The sequence below is a fragment of the Capra hircus genome, chromosome 20 (assembly GCF_001704415.2).
Source record: "Capra hircus breed San Clemente chromosome 20, ASM170441v1, whole genome shotgun sequence".
Classification (NCBI taxonomy): Eukaryota; Metazoa; Chordata; class Mammalia; order Artiodactyla; family Bovidae; genus Capra; species Capra hircus.
Genome location: NC_030827.1, coordinates 23,054,810 through 23,074,530, shown reverse-complemented (window position 1 = coordinate 23,074,530; position 19,721 = coordinate 23,054,810). Strand labels below are relative to the sequence as shown.

The following is a 19,721-nucleotide window of genomic DNA, read 5'->3' as shown; positions in this document are numbered from 1 at the left end:
GGTTTAACCCAATTCATTTTTGGATAACATTGATCAGAAATGCTAATTTTGGTTTTGGAACATTTAATCTTACCCTTTGGGTTTTACTAGTTACAGCAGCTAGCATTACCATATTTAAAGCAGATTTTGTCTTCCAAAATCAGCAAACTGTCCATCTAGGACAATGAAACTATATCATTAGTACAAAGAGAATTTTATTTTTCTGGCTTCAGCTCTTCCAAAGGTGGTGACTGGGTCATTTGGGACAGTTTCATGAGAAGGGGAAACCACAGCTCTGTGTTCTCTCAGTTACAGTGATGTAATGTAAGTCCTAGAGAGTCTAGAGGCATAATAAGAATGAGTCTAACAAATCCACGAAAGAGGAAGTATGCTTAGATTGTTTTTGAATATATTATTGCAGTGATTTCAGATGATAAGCTTACTCTATTGACCAAATTGAGGATTTTGATGCAAAGGCTTAGTTCACCCATCAGGTGCAATAGTTTATTGGCAGAGCCAGCTTCTCATCAAAATTCTTGTCCCCCTTTCTTGGATTGGAGTCATTGCCAGGATGTGGATTCTTTCTTGGTCAGGGACTATGTTCCCTAGCGTACCTTATGGCTGAATGACTCATCCTTATTAATGGAATGTGAGCAGAAGTGAACTGTGTCATTTACAGGCTGAGTTTTTAAAGAAATACTCTCCTCTTACCCTATCTGCAGGCTGAACAAAAAGGATTCTGTGATACTAGGAAATAATGAAGCCACAAGCTGGCATCTCTAAATCATCCCCTGCTCCCAGTCCAGGAAACCTACATTGGAATAAACTTGTATTATGTTAAAATGCTTTCACTTTTTACTTTCATGCATTAGAGAAGGAAATGGCAACCCACTCCAGTGTTCTTGCCTGGTGGGCTGCCATCTCTGGGGTCGCACAGAGTCGGACACGACTGAAGCGACTTAGCAGCAGCAGCAGCAGCAGCAGCAGCAGCAAGGCTTCCATGGTGGCTCAGATGGTAAAGAATCTGCCTATAACGTAGGAGACCCAGGCTCAATCCCTGGGTCAGGAAGATCCCCTGGAGTAGGAAGTGGTGACCCACTCCAGTATGCTTGCCTGGAGAATTCCATGAACAGAAGAGCCTGGTGGGCTACAGTCCATGGGGTCGCAAAGAGTCAGACGCGATTAACACACACACTCTTGGGAAAACAGTATGATTTTGTGACTAAATATTTTTGTGGGTCGTCTAGAAAAGTCATTCTTTTTTCATCAAAATGTAGTCATCTTTTTATGATGTCCACAGATTGTTAGCTCTGGGCTTCCTGTTTCTTCTCTAAACTTCCTTGTTTTGTTGGGCTTTGAGTAAATCTTAGTTTTCTATTATTGCTGGATATGATCCAATGATAATAAAAGGCAAGACTTGGTTGGGAATAGTCCTGGAATTTCCCAAGTCCTCTTACTTTAGTGTAAACCAGACTGAAATGAAGAAACCCTATCACCTCTCAACCTGGAAGGGGCCTTGGTCGCCTCAACCCCCACAGGCTTGAGTTTACTTCTGGACACAGGGTTTGGAGGAGGAGGCAGCAGAAGGCAGCCCCTGAGATGCTGGCCTACTGCCTAGCTCTGGGATGTGAAATTCCTGTCAGAGGTCTGCTCTGTCAGCAAAGGTTCAGGAAGTGCCTGGAGTGTTGCTGATTCCATACTGGGAAACTTTGTTATCAAGCTGCGAGGAGGGGCTTTTGAAAGATTGGGGATCCAGGCCACTCAGTACAGAGGACTCTCTGGGCAAAGCTTTTTCCTTTGTTGCACAATCATCTTACAAGAAAGTAATTATCTGAGGACCTTCCTTTGCATAGCCTCCAGGATCACACATTTCTGGTTTTCCTGCTAACCCACTGGTTACCCCCTGCCCTCTCAGTCTCCTTTGCTGGGTCTTTGCCTCCTTCCAGCTGTTGACTTAAAAAAAATGCACAACATGAGACTTGTGAATTAAGTTTTATTTGGGGGCAAAATGAGGACTGTAGCCGGGGAGAACTCAAGTAGCTCTGAGAAACTACTCCAGAAAAGAAGCGGGGAAGGTCAGCGTATATACGAGATTTTGGGGAGGGGGGAATATATGCAGTCAAGTGCTCATTTTTCCAGGTTTCTTCCAGTCTCATGAAGCTTTTGCTAGTCACAAGGAGCAGTCATCACCGTGGAGGATTTTAGTGCTTTTCTAGATATGAGGAGATACAAGAACTGGGCTCATAACATTGGCTCCTGAAAATATCTAACCATCTGAAGACCTGTTCTCCCAGTTTTCCCCTGAGCACAGCATGTTTCATTTCTGCTCTGAACTCCTGAACTCCTTTCCTGGATGTGGGGAGGTGAGGGGTGGGTGGCAGAGGGGTGGGGGTGGGGTTTGAAAATCAGCAGCTATAGCGGCACGTGATTTAATCTTTATAGAGGTAGATGTGTGCTCAGTTGCTCAGTCATGTCCAACTCTTTGTGACCCCGTGGACTATATAGAGAAGCCCACCAGGCTTCTCTGTCCATGGAATTTTCTAGGCAAGAATACTGAAGCAAGTTGCCATTTCCTATTCCAGGGGATCAGCTGACCCAGGGATAAAACCCTCATCTTTTGTGTCTCCTACATTGGCAGGTGGATTCTTTATCACTAGTGCCAGTTGGGAAATACCCAGAGATAGATGGTAAGTGCCAGTGACAAGTGCCAATTTGTAGCTGACACCACCCTCAAATGTTGATGACTCTGAGTTCAGACAGTAATGTTCTCTTACCTTGTTTGATTTCTGTCATAGCCCTCATCACTACTTGAAATTATACTATTTATTTGTTTGCTAGTGTGTCACTGAACTCCTTCACCCAAAAGTAAGATCTGTGAAGTCAGAGCCACTGTCTGGCTCATGTGGAAATCTAAGGCCTAGAGCAATGCTTGGTCCATAATAGGCACTCTAAGCATGCAATAAATAGTTATTGAATTAATCATTGATTGACTGAGTGAATGAATATACAAATTCAGATGATGACACGTAGCATTTCGTATTAAATCAGAGACTAGGAGAAAAGGGTTTTATCAAAGTCAAATTGAGAGTGATATTAGAGTTGAGATTATTCCAGGGTATTTTGATGCATTGAGATGTGGTCCTGTGTGCTGAAAATACCAAAGAAATGGATAGATTTTGTTTTTATTTGCTACAAGGGTTGGATTAGGTGAGCTTCTAATCCAACTTGGATGCATCCCGATTTGAATGTCGTGTGAACCTGGCTACAGACGTACCTCACATCAGGCTCAGCAGTGGCAGCGTGCAGTGGCAGACGGCCATTTTTATCTGGGATATTGTGCTTGGCACCATTTCTGAGTAGACTCACACAGCCTTCCAGCCATCCCTGGAAGAGCAAAAGCAATGTTATACAACACAATCCTGCATGACATAGTAACAAGAGTCCAAGAAACTTTCTCCAGTTTTCTTTCCTTCTCTTCTTTTGGTTTGGCTAAAAACATATTCTATTTGACCTGAAGTGGTTGGTTAAGGCCCATACCTCCCATTCAGACAGCAGAGGACGGAAGGTCTTGAGGTGTGGATTCTTGAGTTTCCAGAGGACATTTTCCTGTCAGGGGCAGACGGATCCTAGAGTCTTCTGCCTCTGTCTCCCCAGTTCTAGGGCCACTCGCTGAGATTCATTCCCATTTTATACTCAGTTTCCAGAGCCAAAGGTGGCAAGTGATGAGGATGATTAGTCAACTCTAGACCCTTTTTGGCTTAACTCCAAATCATGCTAATTTCAAAACTGGATACCATGGTCTGCTTTTAAAACTGGGCTCCTATGTCATTATTTAATTTAATTTATTTCTTTTTGGCTTCACTGGGTCTCTGTCTCTGCACAAGGGCTTCTCTGGTTGCAGCGAGCGGGGGCTACTCTCTAGTTACAGCGTGCAGGCTTCTCACTGAGGTGGCTTCTCTTGTTGTGGAGCATGGGGTCCAGAGTGGGAGGGCTTCAGTAGTTGTGGAGCTTGGACTCAGCGGCTGTGGTGCGTGGGCTTAGTTGCCCATCAGCAAGTGGAATCTTCCCACGCCACAGATTGAATCTGTGTCCCCTGATTTGGCAGGAGGATTCTTAACCACTGGACCACCACAGAAGTCCCTAAGTCTTTATGTCCCAAACTCCACTCTATGCCTCTGTTCACCTATATCTGAGGTATGGCCCTTCATCCCCTTTTCCAAGTTCTCTTTCTAGCAACCCCAAAGATAATATCTTTGTTACTCTAGTCAGTCTCTTTTCTGATCCCTAGAATTCTAAACTGAGCTCTACTCCAATGGCTGGGACCCTGCCAGCCACTCACTGCCCTTTCTGCTCTTGAATATGGATCTATTACCAGCACCCTCTTATGTGCTCCCAATTGTTGTTTTATCCACCTCTGAATTCCCCAAGACCCCTCCTGTGAACTCTGTTGCCTACAAATTCACCAGACTGAGACCTGATATTGCCACATCTGATGCTTGACTCCTCCTTGGTTAGCACTTAAAATTGGGTCATTTCTCCACTGTCCCTCTGATTTCAAAGGGAAACTATAACTGCAGGCTAGTCCTTCCTTTCTGTTCATTAATACTTTAAGCAACTGACCCAACCCTGCTGATAACTGAGCTTGGCTCACATGTCAAGGAGAATACCTCCAACATTCATCCAGAATCACTTGGGTTTCCCACCTAATTATAAATAAACTTATAAGTAAATTCAGTTATGATTATGAATAATAATATAACTCTATTTCTTTCCCTGCTTTATTCCGTTCTTGTATAGTTAAGCCTCAAGATTACCCAGTAACGAGAAAGATTACTGAATATTTTCCCTTGCAATACTGGTAGTAATAAAAATGTTACTAAATGCATGGAAGAGAAAGAAAGATAATGATAAGACCTTTCAGTTCTGAAAAGTCTAGAAAAAAAACTTTCAACAAAAGCACAGTAAAATTCATAGGTTCTAAGATTGAATATGGCTTTGTAGAGCTGACCAATAATATCTGAGTGTTAAGTAGAGGCAAATAGTTTTCAGTCTTGAGTCATCGCTTACTAAGATATTAAATCTGGTTTTAATTCCTAATGCCTAAGTCATCTAGTTCTCTGATTAAAAGGAAAAATATGAGCAGGAGACCAAAAGGAAAGCATACCGGACAAATTTCAGAGTTGCCAAAGTTTTATAGCTTTTGAAAAACAAATCTTCTGATGGAGGGTTTTAAACATTTTTTATCATTTTGCAACATTTCATGGAAGTATGTATGTGGTTTTCTTTTTTTCTTCTTCAGAAAAGAAATCAGAAAACTATTGACTACATCTGAATTTCATGGTCATTATTTAGAACCAAAAAACTATGTTTTGTACTACTATGTGCTGGGTGACTGCATGTGGTTCTCCTTCAATTGTGACCAACTTAGGGTATTATTTTTGTTACATTTTACAAATGAGGAAAGAGGCGTAAAGAGGTGAAGAAATTTGCCTAGGACTACACCTCTTTGGTAAGTTTATTTGTATATTGAGTTTGAATCTGTGACTGAGACAATTTCTGAATGTTCCCTTTGTCAAGTTTCTCTTTAATACTTTAATTCAAACATTGCCAGAGAGAGTGGTGGGCTTCACAGTGTAATCACTAAGACGCTATGTATTCTCACCTCCAGGGAAACTCAGAAGAGCCAGTGAGGGGCCCTGCCTTGGGCTTCCAAACAGAGGTGGTGTCAACAGTAGAGTGTAATGCCATGCTGCCATGCAGGCATACTTTCCTACGCAAGCCCTTAGAATGCGTTCCCAGAAAGAGCTGTATGCAACGGTGGCAACTCGCTAAGCTCACTGCTCACTGTGATCTAGAGAACTTCTCCCTGTCTCTGAAGTGGCTATCTGGCCCAAGAAATGTGAAATTTTGAATTTTAGAAGTGTCCCTTGATTCCAGTGTATTCTGTTTGCTTGCTGTTTGTTGCTGTCTAGTTGCTTAGTCACGTCCAACTCTTTTGTAACCCCACGGACTATAGCCCGTCACCCGTCAGGCTCCTCTGTCCATGGGATTCTCTAGGCAAGAATACTGGAGTGGGTTGCCATTTGCTTCTCCAGGGGATTTTTCCTACCCATGGATCGATCTTGCATCTCCTGCATTGGCAGGTGAATTTTTTACCACTGAGCCACCAGGGAAGCTCCTAGAGGCTTATCAGGAAGATCCAAAACGACTTAAATCCATGCTACCAATTCTAAGTGATTATATAAATGTTGGAGATGATTAAGGCAAAATTTCTTCACTTCTATTTCTATTGACCAGCTGCACAAATCGAAGATCACTCTTCTGCAAGTAGGGGCCCCGTAACAACACATCTAGTCCACCCCACTCCTTCACACCCGCCACAGATACAGTTGGTACCAGATAGGTTGCCAGGCAGAGACTCGTGCGGCCATAAGCATCCTGTGTGTTAATATTGGCTCCCATCTTCAACAGCAGCTTCACTGTGTCCACTTGACGTCCAGAAACCGCATGCATTAAGGGTGTACATCCTGGAATGAGACATTTCAACAGCTTTTAAAAATGTTTGACTTGTGAAATTTATGAGTCAACTTTATTTACCTGTTCATTTATTATGCTCTTTGCAGATGAACTACCCTCAGCACAAATTCAGCTGCTGAGCTGAAGAGAGATGATGATTGTTGCTGCATTTATATTGGGTTGGCCAAAAGTTTTTTTTATTTTCTATAAGCTGTCTCTAGTAGTGCTCACTTGTCTCTAACTTCATTCTAAACAATTTTGTTTGGCTGTACTGTGATAGCTGTCACATCAGCATGCATTTAAAAAATTATAAAAATTGGTGAATTTTTGTAGCTATTTTAATATTGAAGATGGAAGAAAAAAGCAACATTTTCGGCATATTATGTTTATTATTTCAACAAAGATAAAAGCGCAATGGAAACTCAAAAAAAGATTCGTGCAGTGAATGAGAAAGGTGCTGTGACTGATCGAACATGTCGAAGTATTTTGTGAAGTTTCATGCTGGAGATTTCTTGCTGGATGATGCTCCACAGTTGGGTAGACCAGTTGAAGCTGATAATGATCAAATCAAGACATTAACTGAGAACGATCAAAGTTATACCACACAGAAGGTAGCTGATATATCAAAATTTCCAAATCAAGTATGGAAAATCATTTGCACCTGCTTGGTTATGCTAATCACTTTGATGTTTGGATTCCATATAAGTTAAGCAAAAAACACTTTTGACCATATTTTTGCATGTGATTCTCTACTTAAACGTACAAAAACATTTTGTTTTTGAAACAAATTGTGATGGGTAATGACAAGTGGATTCTGTACAATAATGTGGGAACATAAAAGACTGTGGGACAAGTAAAATGAACCACCACCAATCACACCACAGGCCGGTCTTCAATCCAAAGAAGGTGACATGTATATGGTGGGATAGGAAGGTCGTCCTCTATTATGAGCTCCTGGAAAAACCAAACAATTAATTCCAACTATTGCCCCCAGGGCTTCCCTGGTGGTTCAGATGGTAAAGTGTCTGCCCGCAATGCGGGAGATCTGGGTTTGATCCCTGGGTCGGCAAGATCTCTTGGAGAAGGAAATGGCAGCCCACTCCAGTACTCTTGCCTGGAAAATTCCATGGACTGAGGAGCCTGGTAGGCTACAGTCCGTGGGGTTGCAAAGAGTCGGACACGACTGAGTGGCTTGACTTTCACTTTCTATTGCTGTCAAATAGACCACTGAAAACAGCACTAGATGAAAAGTGTCTAGAATTAATCAGCAGAAAATACATAAGAGAGTTTTTACTTAAAAACTGAAGGAACTTTTTAGCCAGCCCAATATAAATTATGTATTTTTAGACCCTGTTAAATCTTTTGTAATCTTGCTGTAATTGCTTGATTAAAACATTTTGTGCAGATGATTAAGTTTATTTATTACTACCTTGGGAATCAGCATAATTTGGGACATAACAGGCAGGGTTAAGCCTGAGTTGGTTTGAACAATGCAGAATCTGAAAGTATCTTTAGAAAGCAATGCTGACTAGGCAGACAGGTACAGCACACACTTATTGGAGGTGATTAGTAATACAAAATCACTGCAGATGGTGACTGCAGTCATGAAATTAAAAGATGCTTGTTCCTTGGAAGAAAAGTTATGATCAACCTAGACAGCATATTAAAAAGCAGAGACATTACTTCTCCAACAAAGGTCCGTCTGGTCAAAGACATGGTTTTTCCAGCGGTCATGTATGGATGTGCGAGTTGAACTATAAAGAAAGCTGAGTACCGAAGAATTGATGTCTTTGAACTGTGGTGTTGGAGAAGACTCTTGAGCATCCCTTGGACTGAAAGGAGATCCAACCAGTCCATCCTAAAGGAGATCAGTCCTGGGTGTTCATTGGAAGGACTGATGTTGAAGCTGAAACTCCAATACTTTGGCCACCTGATGCAAAGAACTGACTTATTTGAAAATATCCTGATGCTGGGAAAGACGGAGGGCAGGAAGAGAAGGGGATGACAGAAGATGAGATGGTTGGATGGCATCACCGACTCAATGGACATGAGTCTGAGTAAGCTCCAGGAGTTGGTGATGGACAGGGAAGCCTGGCGTGCTGCAGTCCATGGGGTCGCAAAGAGTCAGACACAACTGAGCGACTGAACTGAATTCTCCCCTACTTCATCCTTCTTTTTCAAAATTGTTTTAACTCTCCTAGTTTCTTTGCTTTCTATATAAATTTTAGATAATCTTGTCTATATCCACAAAAGACATCTTACTTGAGTTTGATAGAAATTGCATTAAACTTGTATATGAATTTGGGGAGCATTTCATGTTTACTATATTGAATCTTCTAATCCATGAACATGATCTCTCCATTTATTTTAGATCTTTGGTTTCTTTCATCAGCATTTTATAGTTTAGAGTATGTAAGTCTTGAATGTATTTTGTTTTATTCACACCTAAATTTTTTTTATTGAGTGATTTTACTTGGTATTGTGGTTTTAATGTTGATGTCCATGTGTTCATTTCTAGTATATATTAATAGAAATAAATTTGGTTTTGTATATTGATTTTGTATCCTGAACCTTGCTCAACTCATTAGTTTGAGCTTTTGATAGATTTTTTAGTATTTTCTATGTAGACAATCAAGTTGTGCAAAAAAAGGAACAGTTTTCTTTTTCAATATGTATGCTTGGTTTTTTTTTTTTTTTCTTTTCTTGCTTTTTTGCACTGGCTAGAATTCCCAGGGCTATGTTGAATATGAGAAAGAATAAACTTTTTTGCTTTGTTGCCCATCTCAGGGGCAAAGCATTCAGCCTTTCACCAGTAAGTAAAACGTTAGCTCTAGGGGTTTTTGTAGATACTATCTATCAAATTGAAGAAGATCCTCTCCACACCTATCTTTCTGAGAGTTTTTAATAATGAATGTGTGCTGAATTTTGTCAAATGCTTTTTCTGCATCAACTGATATGATCATGTGGGTTTTCTTCTTAGCTGGTTAAAATGACACATTGCTTAATTTTTCAAGTTTCTTTTTTCAAGGTTTATTTGTTTTTGACTATGCTGGGTCTTCATTGCTGCATGGGCTTTTCTCCAGTTGTGGCAAGAGGGGGCTCTTCTCTAGGTGGAGTACGCTGGCTTCTCTTGTTGCTGCTCTAAAGCACAGGCTCAGTAGCTCTGGTGCATGGGCTTAGTTGCTCCATAGCATGTGGGATCTTCTTGGACCAGGGATCGAACCCATGTCTCCTGCACTGGTAGGCAGATTCTTTACTACTGAGCCACCAGGGGAGCCTCAATTTTCAAGTGTTGAAATGGACTTACGTTTCTAGAACAAGCCACATCTGGTCCTGGTATATAATTCTTTTTTATATATTACTGAATTCTGTTTGCTGGTTTTTAAAATTTTTTATTTACTTTTTATTTTTTGGCTATACCTCACGGCATGTAGAATCTTAGTTCCCCAATCAGGGATTGAACTTGTGCCCCTTGCATTGGAAGTGCAGAGCCTTAACTCCTGGACCATCAGAGAAGTCCCTATTTGCTGATATTTTGCTAAGGATGTCTGTCCATATCTGTATTCATGTGGAGTATTGGTCTATAGGTTTATTTTTTATATCATCTTTGTCATATGTTGATATCAGAGTAATAGTGGAAACAGCGCCAGACTTTATTTTTTGGGCTCCAAAATCACTGCAGATGGTGACTGCAGCCATGAAATTAAAAGACGCTTACTCCTTGGAAGAAAAGTTATGAGCAACCTAGATAGCATATTCAAAAGCAGAGACATTACTTCGCTGACTAAGGTCTGTCTAGTCAAGACTGTGGTTTTTCCTGTGGTCATGTATGGATGTGAGAGTTGGACTGTGAAGAAGGCTGAGCACTGAAGAATTGCTGCTTTTGAACTGTGATGTTGGAGAAGACTCTTGAGAGTCCCTTGGACTGCAAGGAGATCCAACCAGTCCATTCTGAAGGAGATCAGCCCTGGGATTTCTTTGGAAGGAATGATGCTAAAGCTGAAACTCCAGTACTTTGGCCACCTCATGTGAAGAGTTGACTCATTGGAAAAGACTCTGATGCTGGGAGGGATTGGGGGCAGGAGGAGAAGGGGACGACAAAGGATGAGATGGCTGGATGGCATCACTGACTCGATGGACGTGAGTCTGAGTGAACTCTGGGAGTTGGTGATGGACAGGGAGGCCTGGCGTGCTGCGATTCATGGGGTCGCAAAGAATCGGACACGACTGAGTGACTGAACTGAACTGAATATTAGTTTCATAATCGTAACTCAGAAAAGTTTCTTTCTCTTCTGGAAGAGATTATGTAGAGTTGGTATTAATTTTATTTAAAAATTTCTCAAAGTCCCCAGTGAAATCATCTAGGCCTGATGATGTCTTTTTCTGGGAATTTTAAAATTATGAATTTAAGTTCCTTCATAGTTATAGAACTATTCAAATAAAGTCCTATTGGGTGAACTGTGGTTATTTATCTTTTTTGAGGAATTGCTCCATTTCATCTAAATGGTCAAATTATGTGTGTAGAGCTGTTTGCTATATTTTCTTATTATCCTTTAAATGTCTGCAGGGTTATTCCTGATAGTGATAACTTGGATCTCTTTCATTTTCCTTTTTGTCCTTGTTGGTAGAGGTTTATAAGCTTTATTGACCTTTTCAAAGAATTAGTTTCTTGGTTCATTGACTTTCTCTATTTTCTCTCATTTCCAACTTCTCACCCCAAAGCAGATGTATAAGTAATTCTTCTTTAAAAAACAAATGAATGAAGAAACTACCATGGATAAATTAGGGAGCAACCACACACTTTACAACACATTTTATTGTCATGATAAGGGAATTCCAATCTCCTCTTAGGACAAGTCAACTGGTTAAAAATGATTAATTACTTCCCAGAAATATTAGGATAGAGAAACCAATGGTAAATACTTTGTTATAGTTCCATAGGTCCTTGAGGCTGCCACCTTTTCCTCTCCTCCTCCTTTTTGTTTCTCTTCTCTTCCTCTTTCCTCTTCTTAGTCTTCCTCTTCATTTTTTAACCCTTTTTTCCTTCAGTTGTTCAGATTGCTTCATTGCTATTTTTTCTATTTCCAATTTCACTGATCCTTTCCTCTGCTTCCTCATTCTGCTGCTGAGCTTAGCCATTGAGTTTTTAATTGTAATTATTGTATTTTTCAGTTTTGAAAATTTCCACTTGATTCTTCTTTATATCTGTTATTTCTTTGCCGAGCCTTTCTAGTTTTGTTTGTTTGTTTCAAGCATACTTGTAATTGCTTACTGAAACATTTTTCCATGGTTACTTGAAAATCTTTGCCAGATAATTCTAACATCTGTCATCTCAGTGTTGGCATCTATTGATTGTTTTTTCCATTCAGCTTGAGGTCTTATTGATACTTGGTATGTCAAGTGATTTTCTTTGAAACTTGGACATTTGGAGTATTGCATTATAAGTTGCCTAAGTCTTGCTTAAATCCTCTATTTTAGCTGTTTTTTTCTGATACTGCTCCAAAGGGGAAATAAAGGGGGGACACCACTTCAGTACTGCCAAGTAAGATTAGAAGTCTAAGTCCCCGACTTAGCTTTCATTGACATCTAAGGGAGAAGACCTTTCATTACTGGGTGGTGGTGAGAATCCTAATTCTGAAGAAGGAATCCCCTGACACTGCCTCAGAGGTGGCGATGTGGGGACTTCATTACCAGGTGGAGGTGGAGGTGCAGGCTCCCAGCTTGGTCTTTGCTAGAATGAATGGGGTTGAGGTTGTAGTTTGTTGTTGTTGTTTTGGTGGGAGTGTTTGGTGGAGTAGACTCATTATTGTCTAAAAGTTTTTTGTTTTGCTATGTGATCCCTTTCTTGGTTCTTTGACTACAGAGCAGGCTTTTGTTGGGGACTTTTTTGCTCTCTGTCCATTGACATTTTTACACTGTCAGTTTCTTCACTTCTAAGTCTTGGAAATTTGGGGCAAAAAGCAAGCCCAGGAAATTCACCACTATGTCATTCCTTGGGTCTCAAGGTCTTAGCTAGTCTGTCATTTTCTCTCTACCTTCCAGAGTGTTCTTATGTTTATGCTATATACAATATTCAGGATTTTTAGTTGCATTTAGCAGAAGGAATAAAAAAAGAGTCCTACTTCTGCCCTGTCTTCCCAGAAGCAGAAGTCCTAGCTCCCTGGCTTTAATAACCACACTTTCCCTAACATCCACTACTACCAAAAATAGCCTCTTCTGTTCATCTACTTCTTCTAATGTCATCTACTTTGCCTATCTACTTTTGTCACTCATACAAAGAAGTTGAAAACAAACTCAGACTGAACAGCTTTATGAGAAGAGGTGATACAAAAGAGTTTGAAGATTTGTGTTCATGATTCTCATTAAATGAAATACTGAGAGAACTGTACATGGTTACAGGCAGGATATTCCTTGACCCTTCAGTATCAAAGTAGCCTTTCAAATATCATTTTCTTAACATTGCTCACCTCTGGAGGCCATTTCTGAAAGGACAGATCAGGACATTCTGTAGGCTCCAAAATGGATAAATAGCTCACCTTCACGGTCACAGCATTCTAGGATGGAAGGGTCTTCCCGAATCACAGCAGTCAGAGCACTGACATCTCCGTTAGATGCTGCCTGATAAACCATGGTCAGATCAACTTCTTCAGATGAATCACCTTCATGAATCAAACAGAGACAAACTTGGTATGTGGAGAGAATTCTCTGAAAGAGTAACAACACCCAGAGGGTCACCCACACAAGTGATTCATGAAAATCTCTGGCGAATCTAAGCAGAAGGCTGAGTCATACTGATCACACACAACTTCACTACTTCTGAAGAAAGGTGGGCCCCGGTGGGCTGCCTTGTAACGTCATCATATATTGGGAAGGAGCTTGAGGGAGTAGATGTCCTCTGAGATTTAATGATTCTCTCCAAGCGTTCAGACTACTTGAAACCAGTGAGGACAGATTGGAAAGTGGAGCCTTTATCTTGGTTCTGGGTTTCCCTTTTTGATCTGAAATATGTTACTTTCCCTTTCAGTGACTCAGTTTACCCACCTTTGAAGGAGATAATGTGCTCCTTATTCTCGGCCCTCTAGATGGGCTCTCTACCCTTTCCTCTTGCTCTGAATCCTGTGGGCTAACATTACTGAGCACATCACCCAGGCCTCCTGGCCCTCAGTGTCCATGGGAGGCAATGGCAGGAGACTGGTGAGGAGAGAGGAGGAGAAAGAGATGGGGCATTTCCTCTTGCCTTCCCCTAGTACAGAGTCTGGCAGCAGCTGCTTCTCTTTCAGCAGGAGTGTCCTTTCCCCAGAACCAGGCCTCACTGGGCTCCCTGTGGTAACAAACATTGTCCTTTCAATCCTGCCTCATCTCTGCATGCAGTCCCTTCACAAAAGCCCTTCATTTGAACCATCTGGGGTTTCATGGCATGGTGAATCCAAAAGAAAGAGCTGTATCACACAAACATAGGGAACAAATATACAGACACCAGTGGGGAGAGGGGGTGGAGGATGAATGGGGAGATTGAGATTCACATGTATACACTATTGATGCTAGGTATAAAATGGATAACTAATGAGATGGGAACCTACTGTAGAGCACAAGGAACTGTACTGAGTGCTCTGGGGTGACCTAAATGGGGAGGGAATCCACAAAAGAGGGGATATATGTATACATATAGCTGAGTCACTTTGCTGTATAGAAGAAACTTATACAACATTGTAAAGCAACTGTATTCCAATAAAGATTTTTTAATTAACAGAAACAGAGCTATATGCAACTCCTTTGAATTTGATGCGTGCTCAGTTGCCCAGTTGTGTCCAATTCTTTGTGGTCCCATGGACTGTAGCCTGCCAGGCTCCTCTCTCCAGGGAATTTTCCAGGCAAGAATACTGGAGTAGGTTGTCACTTTCTCCTCCAAAGGATCTTCCTGATTCAGGGATTGAACCTCATCTCTTGCATCCCCTGAGCTAGCAGGCAGGTTCTTTACATGTGAGCCCAGTGAAGTCTGGTTCTCGGGAAAGGACCCTCCTGCTGAAAGAGAAGCAGCTGCTGCTAGACTCTGTGCTAGGGGAAGGCAAGAGGAAATGTCCCATCTCTTTCTCCTCCCCTTCTTAGCCGCTTGGATTATACCTTTTTGCATGTTTGAACCAACTAATAGTATTGCCAAAAGTGACAAGAGAACTGTGGGTTAGGTGACCCCAGGGGAGCAATGAAAGGGCTGGGAGAGAAGTTTTGTTTATGAGGACCCTTCTTGTGAAGTGCTGTGCCGAGGCCCCCTACTTAATATCTCCCACACGTGGCTGTGGTTCAGGGAAAATATACGTGTATAAGAAAAGTTCATAGAATTGTGTTTTTCTACTAATGTGGACGTTATACTAGAGACACTTTATAGTTCTAATGGATCTTTAGTTGGCAGTGGTCCTAACCCCTTGGCTTGGTTTCCTTTTCCCAGTACTTCTGGGAAGTCACTAATGACTTTTTAACCAGCTGACGTGTTCCAGGAGAAGCTTGTCACTGAAAATGATTCACTTGCGACAACAAACTGCCTTGTGAAGTGAGTAGCTGCTCCCTAATTTAACCATGGTAGATTTGTTACTGTAGGAGCTTCTTTCAAAGCCAACCCACATGTACATTTGACTGAAGCCTGGGAGTGAGTGGTAATGGATGTGAAAGGCAAGTGCCACTTCTCTGTAAGTGTAAGTCTCTGGAGCTGCAACAGTGGGGTTCAATTCCTGGTTTGTACTAACCAGCTGTGTAAATTTGGTCCAGTTACACTCTCTGGGTCTTAGTTTCCTTGTCTTCAAGATGGAGATGATGATGATAATAACCATGTGCTTCATAAAGTTGCTGGGAGGAATAAATGAGTTAATATTTAACCCTATATGCTTTTAGAACAGGGCATAGTGTGTTGTAAATGCTGTATATACTTGGCTACTACTACCGTTACCGCTTTTTCTTGAGAGTGTGCATGTTTCAAGAACATTTGGAATCTGGGGGATATAAAGAAAAAGGTCTTTCTGATGATGGCTAGATGAAGGATGCATAGATGGCATAGAGCATTCACTCTCTACTAGAAGCCCTCCCAGGACCACAGGCATTGTGTGAAGATTGTTCATAATATCTCTGGACACAAGAAACAGGGCCAAGACTTAAGCATAAAGATGGGCCTGGTGTCAAGTTGTATGACTTGATATCGAAGATACTGGAGATGTCACTTCAAAAGGAAGGTCATGGTGGTGGGCTGAAGTACATGGTGTTTATAACCTGTTTATATCACATGTATAAATGTGATACATAAATGTGTACTCATCACTGAGTGCAATAAAATCTGTAAGGCACACTCACCACACTGTTACGTACACACAGCTGAGAGAAACAAGGAATGCACTGTCTGATAGAATAGAATTCCGAATGATTTACCAGAAGGATTCTAACAACATTATATTTAATAGAGATAAACTAAAGGCAATATCTTTTAGTCCATAAAATATTCGGTTGAACTAACTGAATGGTGGTTGAACCTGTCTGGTGGCTCAGATGGTAAAGAATCTGCCTGCAATTTGGGAGACCCAGGTTCGATCCCTGGGTCAGGAAGATCTGCTGGAGAAGGAAACGGCAACCTGCTTCAGTATTCTTGCCTGAAGAATCCCAAGGAAGGAGGAGCCTGGTGGGCTACAGTCCATGGGGTTGCAAAGAGTCTGACACTACTGAGTGACTAACACTTTCACTTTGAGCCTGTAGTTTGTTTTTTTTTTTTAAATATTTATTTTTTGGTTTATTTTTGGCTGCTCTGGGTCGTCACTGCTGTGTGACGGCTTTTTCTAGTTGCAGGGAGCAGGGTCTACTCTCTAGTTGTAGTGTGCGGGCTTCTCATTGCAGTGGATTCTCTTGTAGAACACGGGCTTCAGTTAGTTGCTGCATGGGGGCTCAGCATTTGCAGCTTGTGTGTTCTAGAGTGCAGGTTCGGTAGTTGTGGCACATGGGCCCAGTTATCCCAAAGCACGTGGTATCTTCCCAGACAAGGGAACAAATCCGTCTTCCCTGGATTCCAAGGGGGATTCTTAACCAGCGGACTGCAAAGGAAGCCTCAACCTGTAGTTTTTGTTCCTCAGCATCCCCTTACCCTGCTGGTGACCTTAACCTTATTATCCTCAATGGACAATCTCCTCTCCTCTTTCAGCCCAGGGAGTTGACTAGTTCCTGCTCAGGGCTGGCACATGGGACTAGAACTAAGCCAATCCACATCAGCACTATCCTGGCCACAGAGATTGGTTCAGGGATGTGCCCCAATCAGAGCCCATGAAAGCCCATGACAGTTTGGATATTTTGGGATTGCTGGGAGCAAGTTTTGTCCTACCACCCCTGAAGCCAGGAGTTATAGGGGACATCTCAGGGGCAGAGGGCCTAAGAATGAAGACAAGAGAAGAAGAGCAGAGCTGGGCTAAGAGAAGAAAATAATTGAGACCAAGTGACATTGTTTAAATCCCTGAATCAAGCCATACCTTAAGCCAGCACCATTTGGGAACATTTACATGAACCAATACATTTCTTGTTTTTGCTTAAGTTTTTTGCACAGATTTCATGTATTTGTTTTTCTTTTTAATCACTGAAAGAGTTTTAACTGACAAAAGGTTTTTAGTGGTGGCACATTAGAAAAGCACATAGCCTTTAGCAGTTGGGCAGTTAACGCTATAGGAATTAACAATGTGACAATCAACTAGTAGGACTCTGGCTGTAGTGATAATAGTCTAGTAACAGAAGCGCAGGGGATAATAGGTTTTCTCCTTTTTTTCATTGTGCTGAGTCTTACTTGTAGCACTCAGAATCTTCGTTGCTGCATGCAGGATCTTTTCTGTGGTATGTGGGACCTAGTTCCTGGACCAGGGGTCAAACCCGGGCCCCCTGCATTGGGAGGCAGAGTCTTAACCACTGGACCACCAGGGAAGTCTTGGCTTTTTTTCTTCTTAACTAACTGGTCATTGTCATGCCGAGGTCTATGGCCCATGGACTAAATGGGTTATAGGCTGGTACCTGAAGGATATTCAGAGAGTGACCTGAGGATGACTGGACTTTATGTAATAGGATGAACAGCAGAAGGAGATGGCTGTGAGATTCCTTTGTGAGGCTGTGTTGGTTGCCTTCATTTATTTGACTATTTTTTTTAAGTAAAAAAATTGTGGTAAATATTTATAACATAAAGTTTGCATTTTAACCAGTTTTAAGTGCAGAGTTCAGCAGCATGATTTATATCACCACTATCCAACTCCATAGTTCTTTTCATCTTCCAAAACTCAAATTCTGTATCCATTAGACAAAAACTCCCCACTCCTTCCTCTCTGTCTCCTGGAAACCATTCCATTTTCTGTCTCTATGAATTTGATCACTCTAGATATCTCATTTAAGTGGAATCAACATTATCTGTCCTTTTGTTACTGGCTTATTTCACTTAACAGAATGTCCTGGAGATTCACTCACATTGTAGCATGTCTTAGAATTTCCTTCTTTTTAAAGGCTGAACAATCTGCTGTGCGTATGTAACACATTTTGTTTATTCATTCGTCGGTTGGTGGGCACTTGGGTTGTTTCCACCTTTTGGCTATTGTGAGCAATGCTGCTGCAAACATTGGTATACAAATAATTTTTTCAGATTCTGCTTTCAATTCTTTCAAGTATATACTTAGAAGTGAAATTGCAGGATTTCATGATAATTCTCTCTTTAATTTTTTTAAGGGAACACTGTACTGTTTTCCAATGTGGCTCCTACAGTTCATATTCTTACCAACAGTGCTCAAAGGGTCCAATTTTCCTTGTCTTTACCAACACTTGTTATTTCCTGTTTTTAGGTTCTTGTGTTGGTTTGTTTTAATAATAGCTAGCCTGATGGGTGTGAAGTAATGTTTTGTGGTTTTGATTTGCATTTCCCTATGATTAGTGATGTTGAGCATCTTTTTCTTTTTTTTCATGCTTTTTTTGGTGTTTGTATATCTTCTCTGGAGTGATATCTAAGTCCTTTGTCCATTTTTAATTGTTTTTTTTTTTTTCTGTTCAGTTGTAGAAATTCTTTTTTATGTTCTTGATATTAACTCCTTATCAGATATGTAATTTGTATACATTTTCTCCTATTGTGTGTGTTGCCTTACCACTGTTGATAGTGTCTTGATATACAAAAGCATTTAACTTTAATGTAGTTCAAATTGTCTGTGCTTCTGTCATTACGTCTGGGAAATTATTGCCAAATTCAATATCATTTTCCTTCTACATTTTTTCTAAGAGTTTTATAGGTTTAGGTCTCATGTTTAGGTCTTTGATCCGTTTTAAGGTATTGGTTGTAGATGGTATTGGTTGTAGATGGTGTAAATGACTTTATCATTTTGCACTTGTCTGTGCAGTTGTTTCTGAATTATTTGTTGAAAAGACAATTCTTCCCTCCATTGAATGGTCTCGGCACCCTTGTTGACCCCTCAGTTGACTCCTAAGTTGATCACAGATGTATGAGGTTATTTCTAGACTCACTTCTATTCCATGGATCCGTATGTCTGTCTCCACGCCAGTACTATACTGTTTTGATTGCTGCAGCTTTACAGTATGGTTTGAAATCAGGCAGTGTGAGATCTCCAACTTTGCTCTTCTTTTGTAAGTTTCTTTTTTTCTTTTGGTCATTTGGGGTCCTTTGAAATTTCACATGAATTTTAGGATGGATTTTTATATTTCTACAAAAATATCACCAGGATGTGGCTAGGGACTGCATCAAATCCATAAACCTCTGGGTAGTATTGACATCTTAACAACATTGTCTTTTAATCCATGAAACACAAGACATGTTTCCATTTATTGGTGTCTAATTTCTTTCAACAATGTTTTATAGTTTTCAATATGTAAGTCTTTTTGCCTTCTTGATTTTTTCCCTAAGTGTTTTATTCTTCTTGATGCTACTATAAACAGAATTATTTTTCAAGGAACTTTTAGGCAGAGAAGTTTATGGTTAAACTTTCCTGTGAAATTCCAGCAGTTAGAAATAGCAATGGTAATGACAGAAGGGTATTTTAATTGTCAGAGCACTGTAAAAATGTCCTGGGTCACCTCAAGAGGTAGTAGTGAACTTCTGTTGTTAAAGATGTCTATCTCGGCTAGGTGGTCGCCAAGGGGGTGTGTTTCAGAAGGAATTCAGACACAGAGAGAAGCACAAGGTCTGGGGAAGGGAAGATGTTAGGCAAAACAGAATGTATTTCAGAATT

General features: G+C 40.9%; 1 protein-coding gene across 2 annotated transcripts in view; it reads right to left on the bottom strand.

The window, feature by feature from the left end:
• The window catches only part of ANKRD55 (ankyrin repeat domain 55), a 111,820-nt gene that overhangs the window by 67,014 nt on the left and 25,085 nt on the right, over positions 1-19,721 (bottom strand). For both annotated transcript variants that reach the window (XM_013972762.2, XM_018065807.1), the window contains 3 exons: positions 13,032-13,154; positions 6,376-6,506; positions 3,254-3,363 (listed from right to left, as the gene is read on the bottom strand). In XM_013972762.2, the coding sequence (XP_013828216.1) occupies positions 3,254-3,363; positions 6,376-6,506; positions 13,032-13,154 (364 nt within the window). The remainder of the gene's footprint in view (positions 1-3,253; positions 3,364-6,375; positions 6,507-13,031; positions 13,155-19,721) is intronic.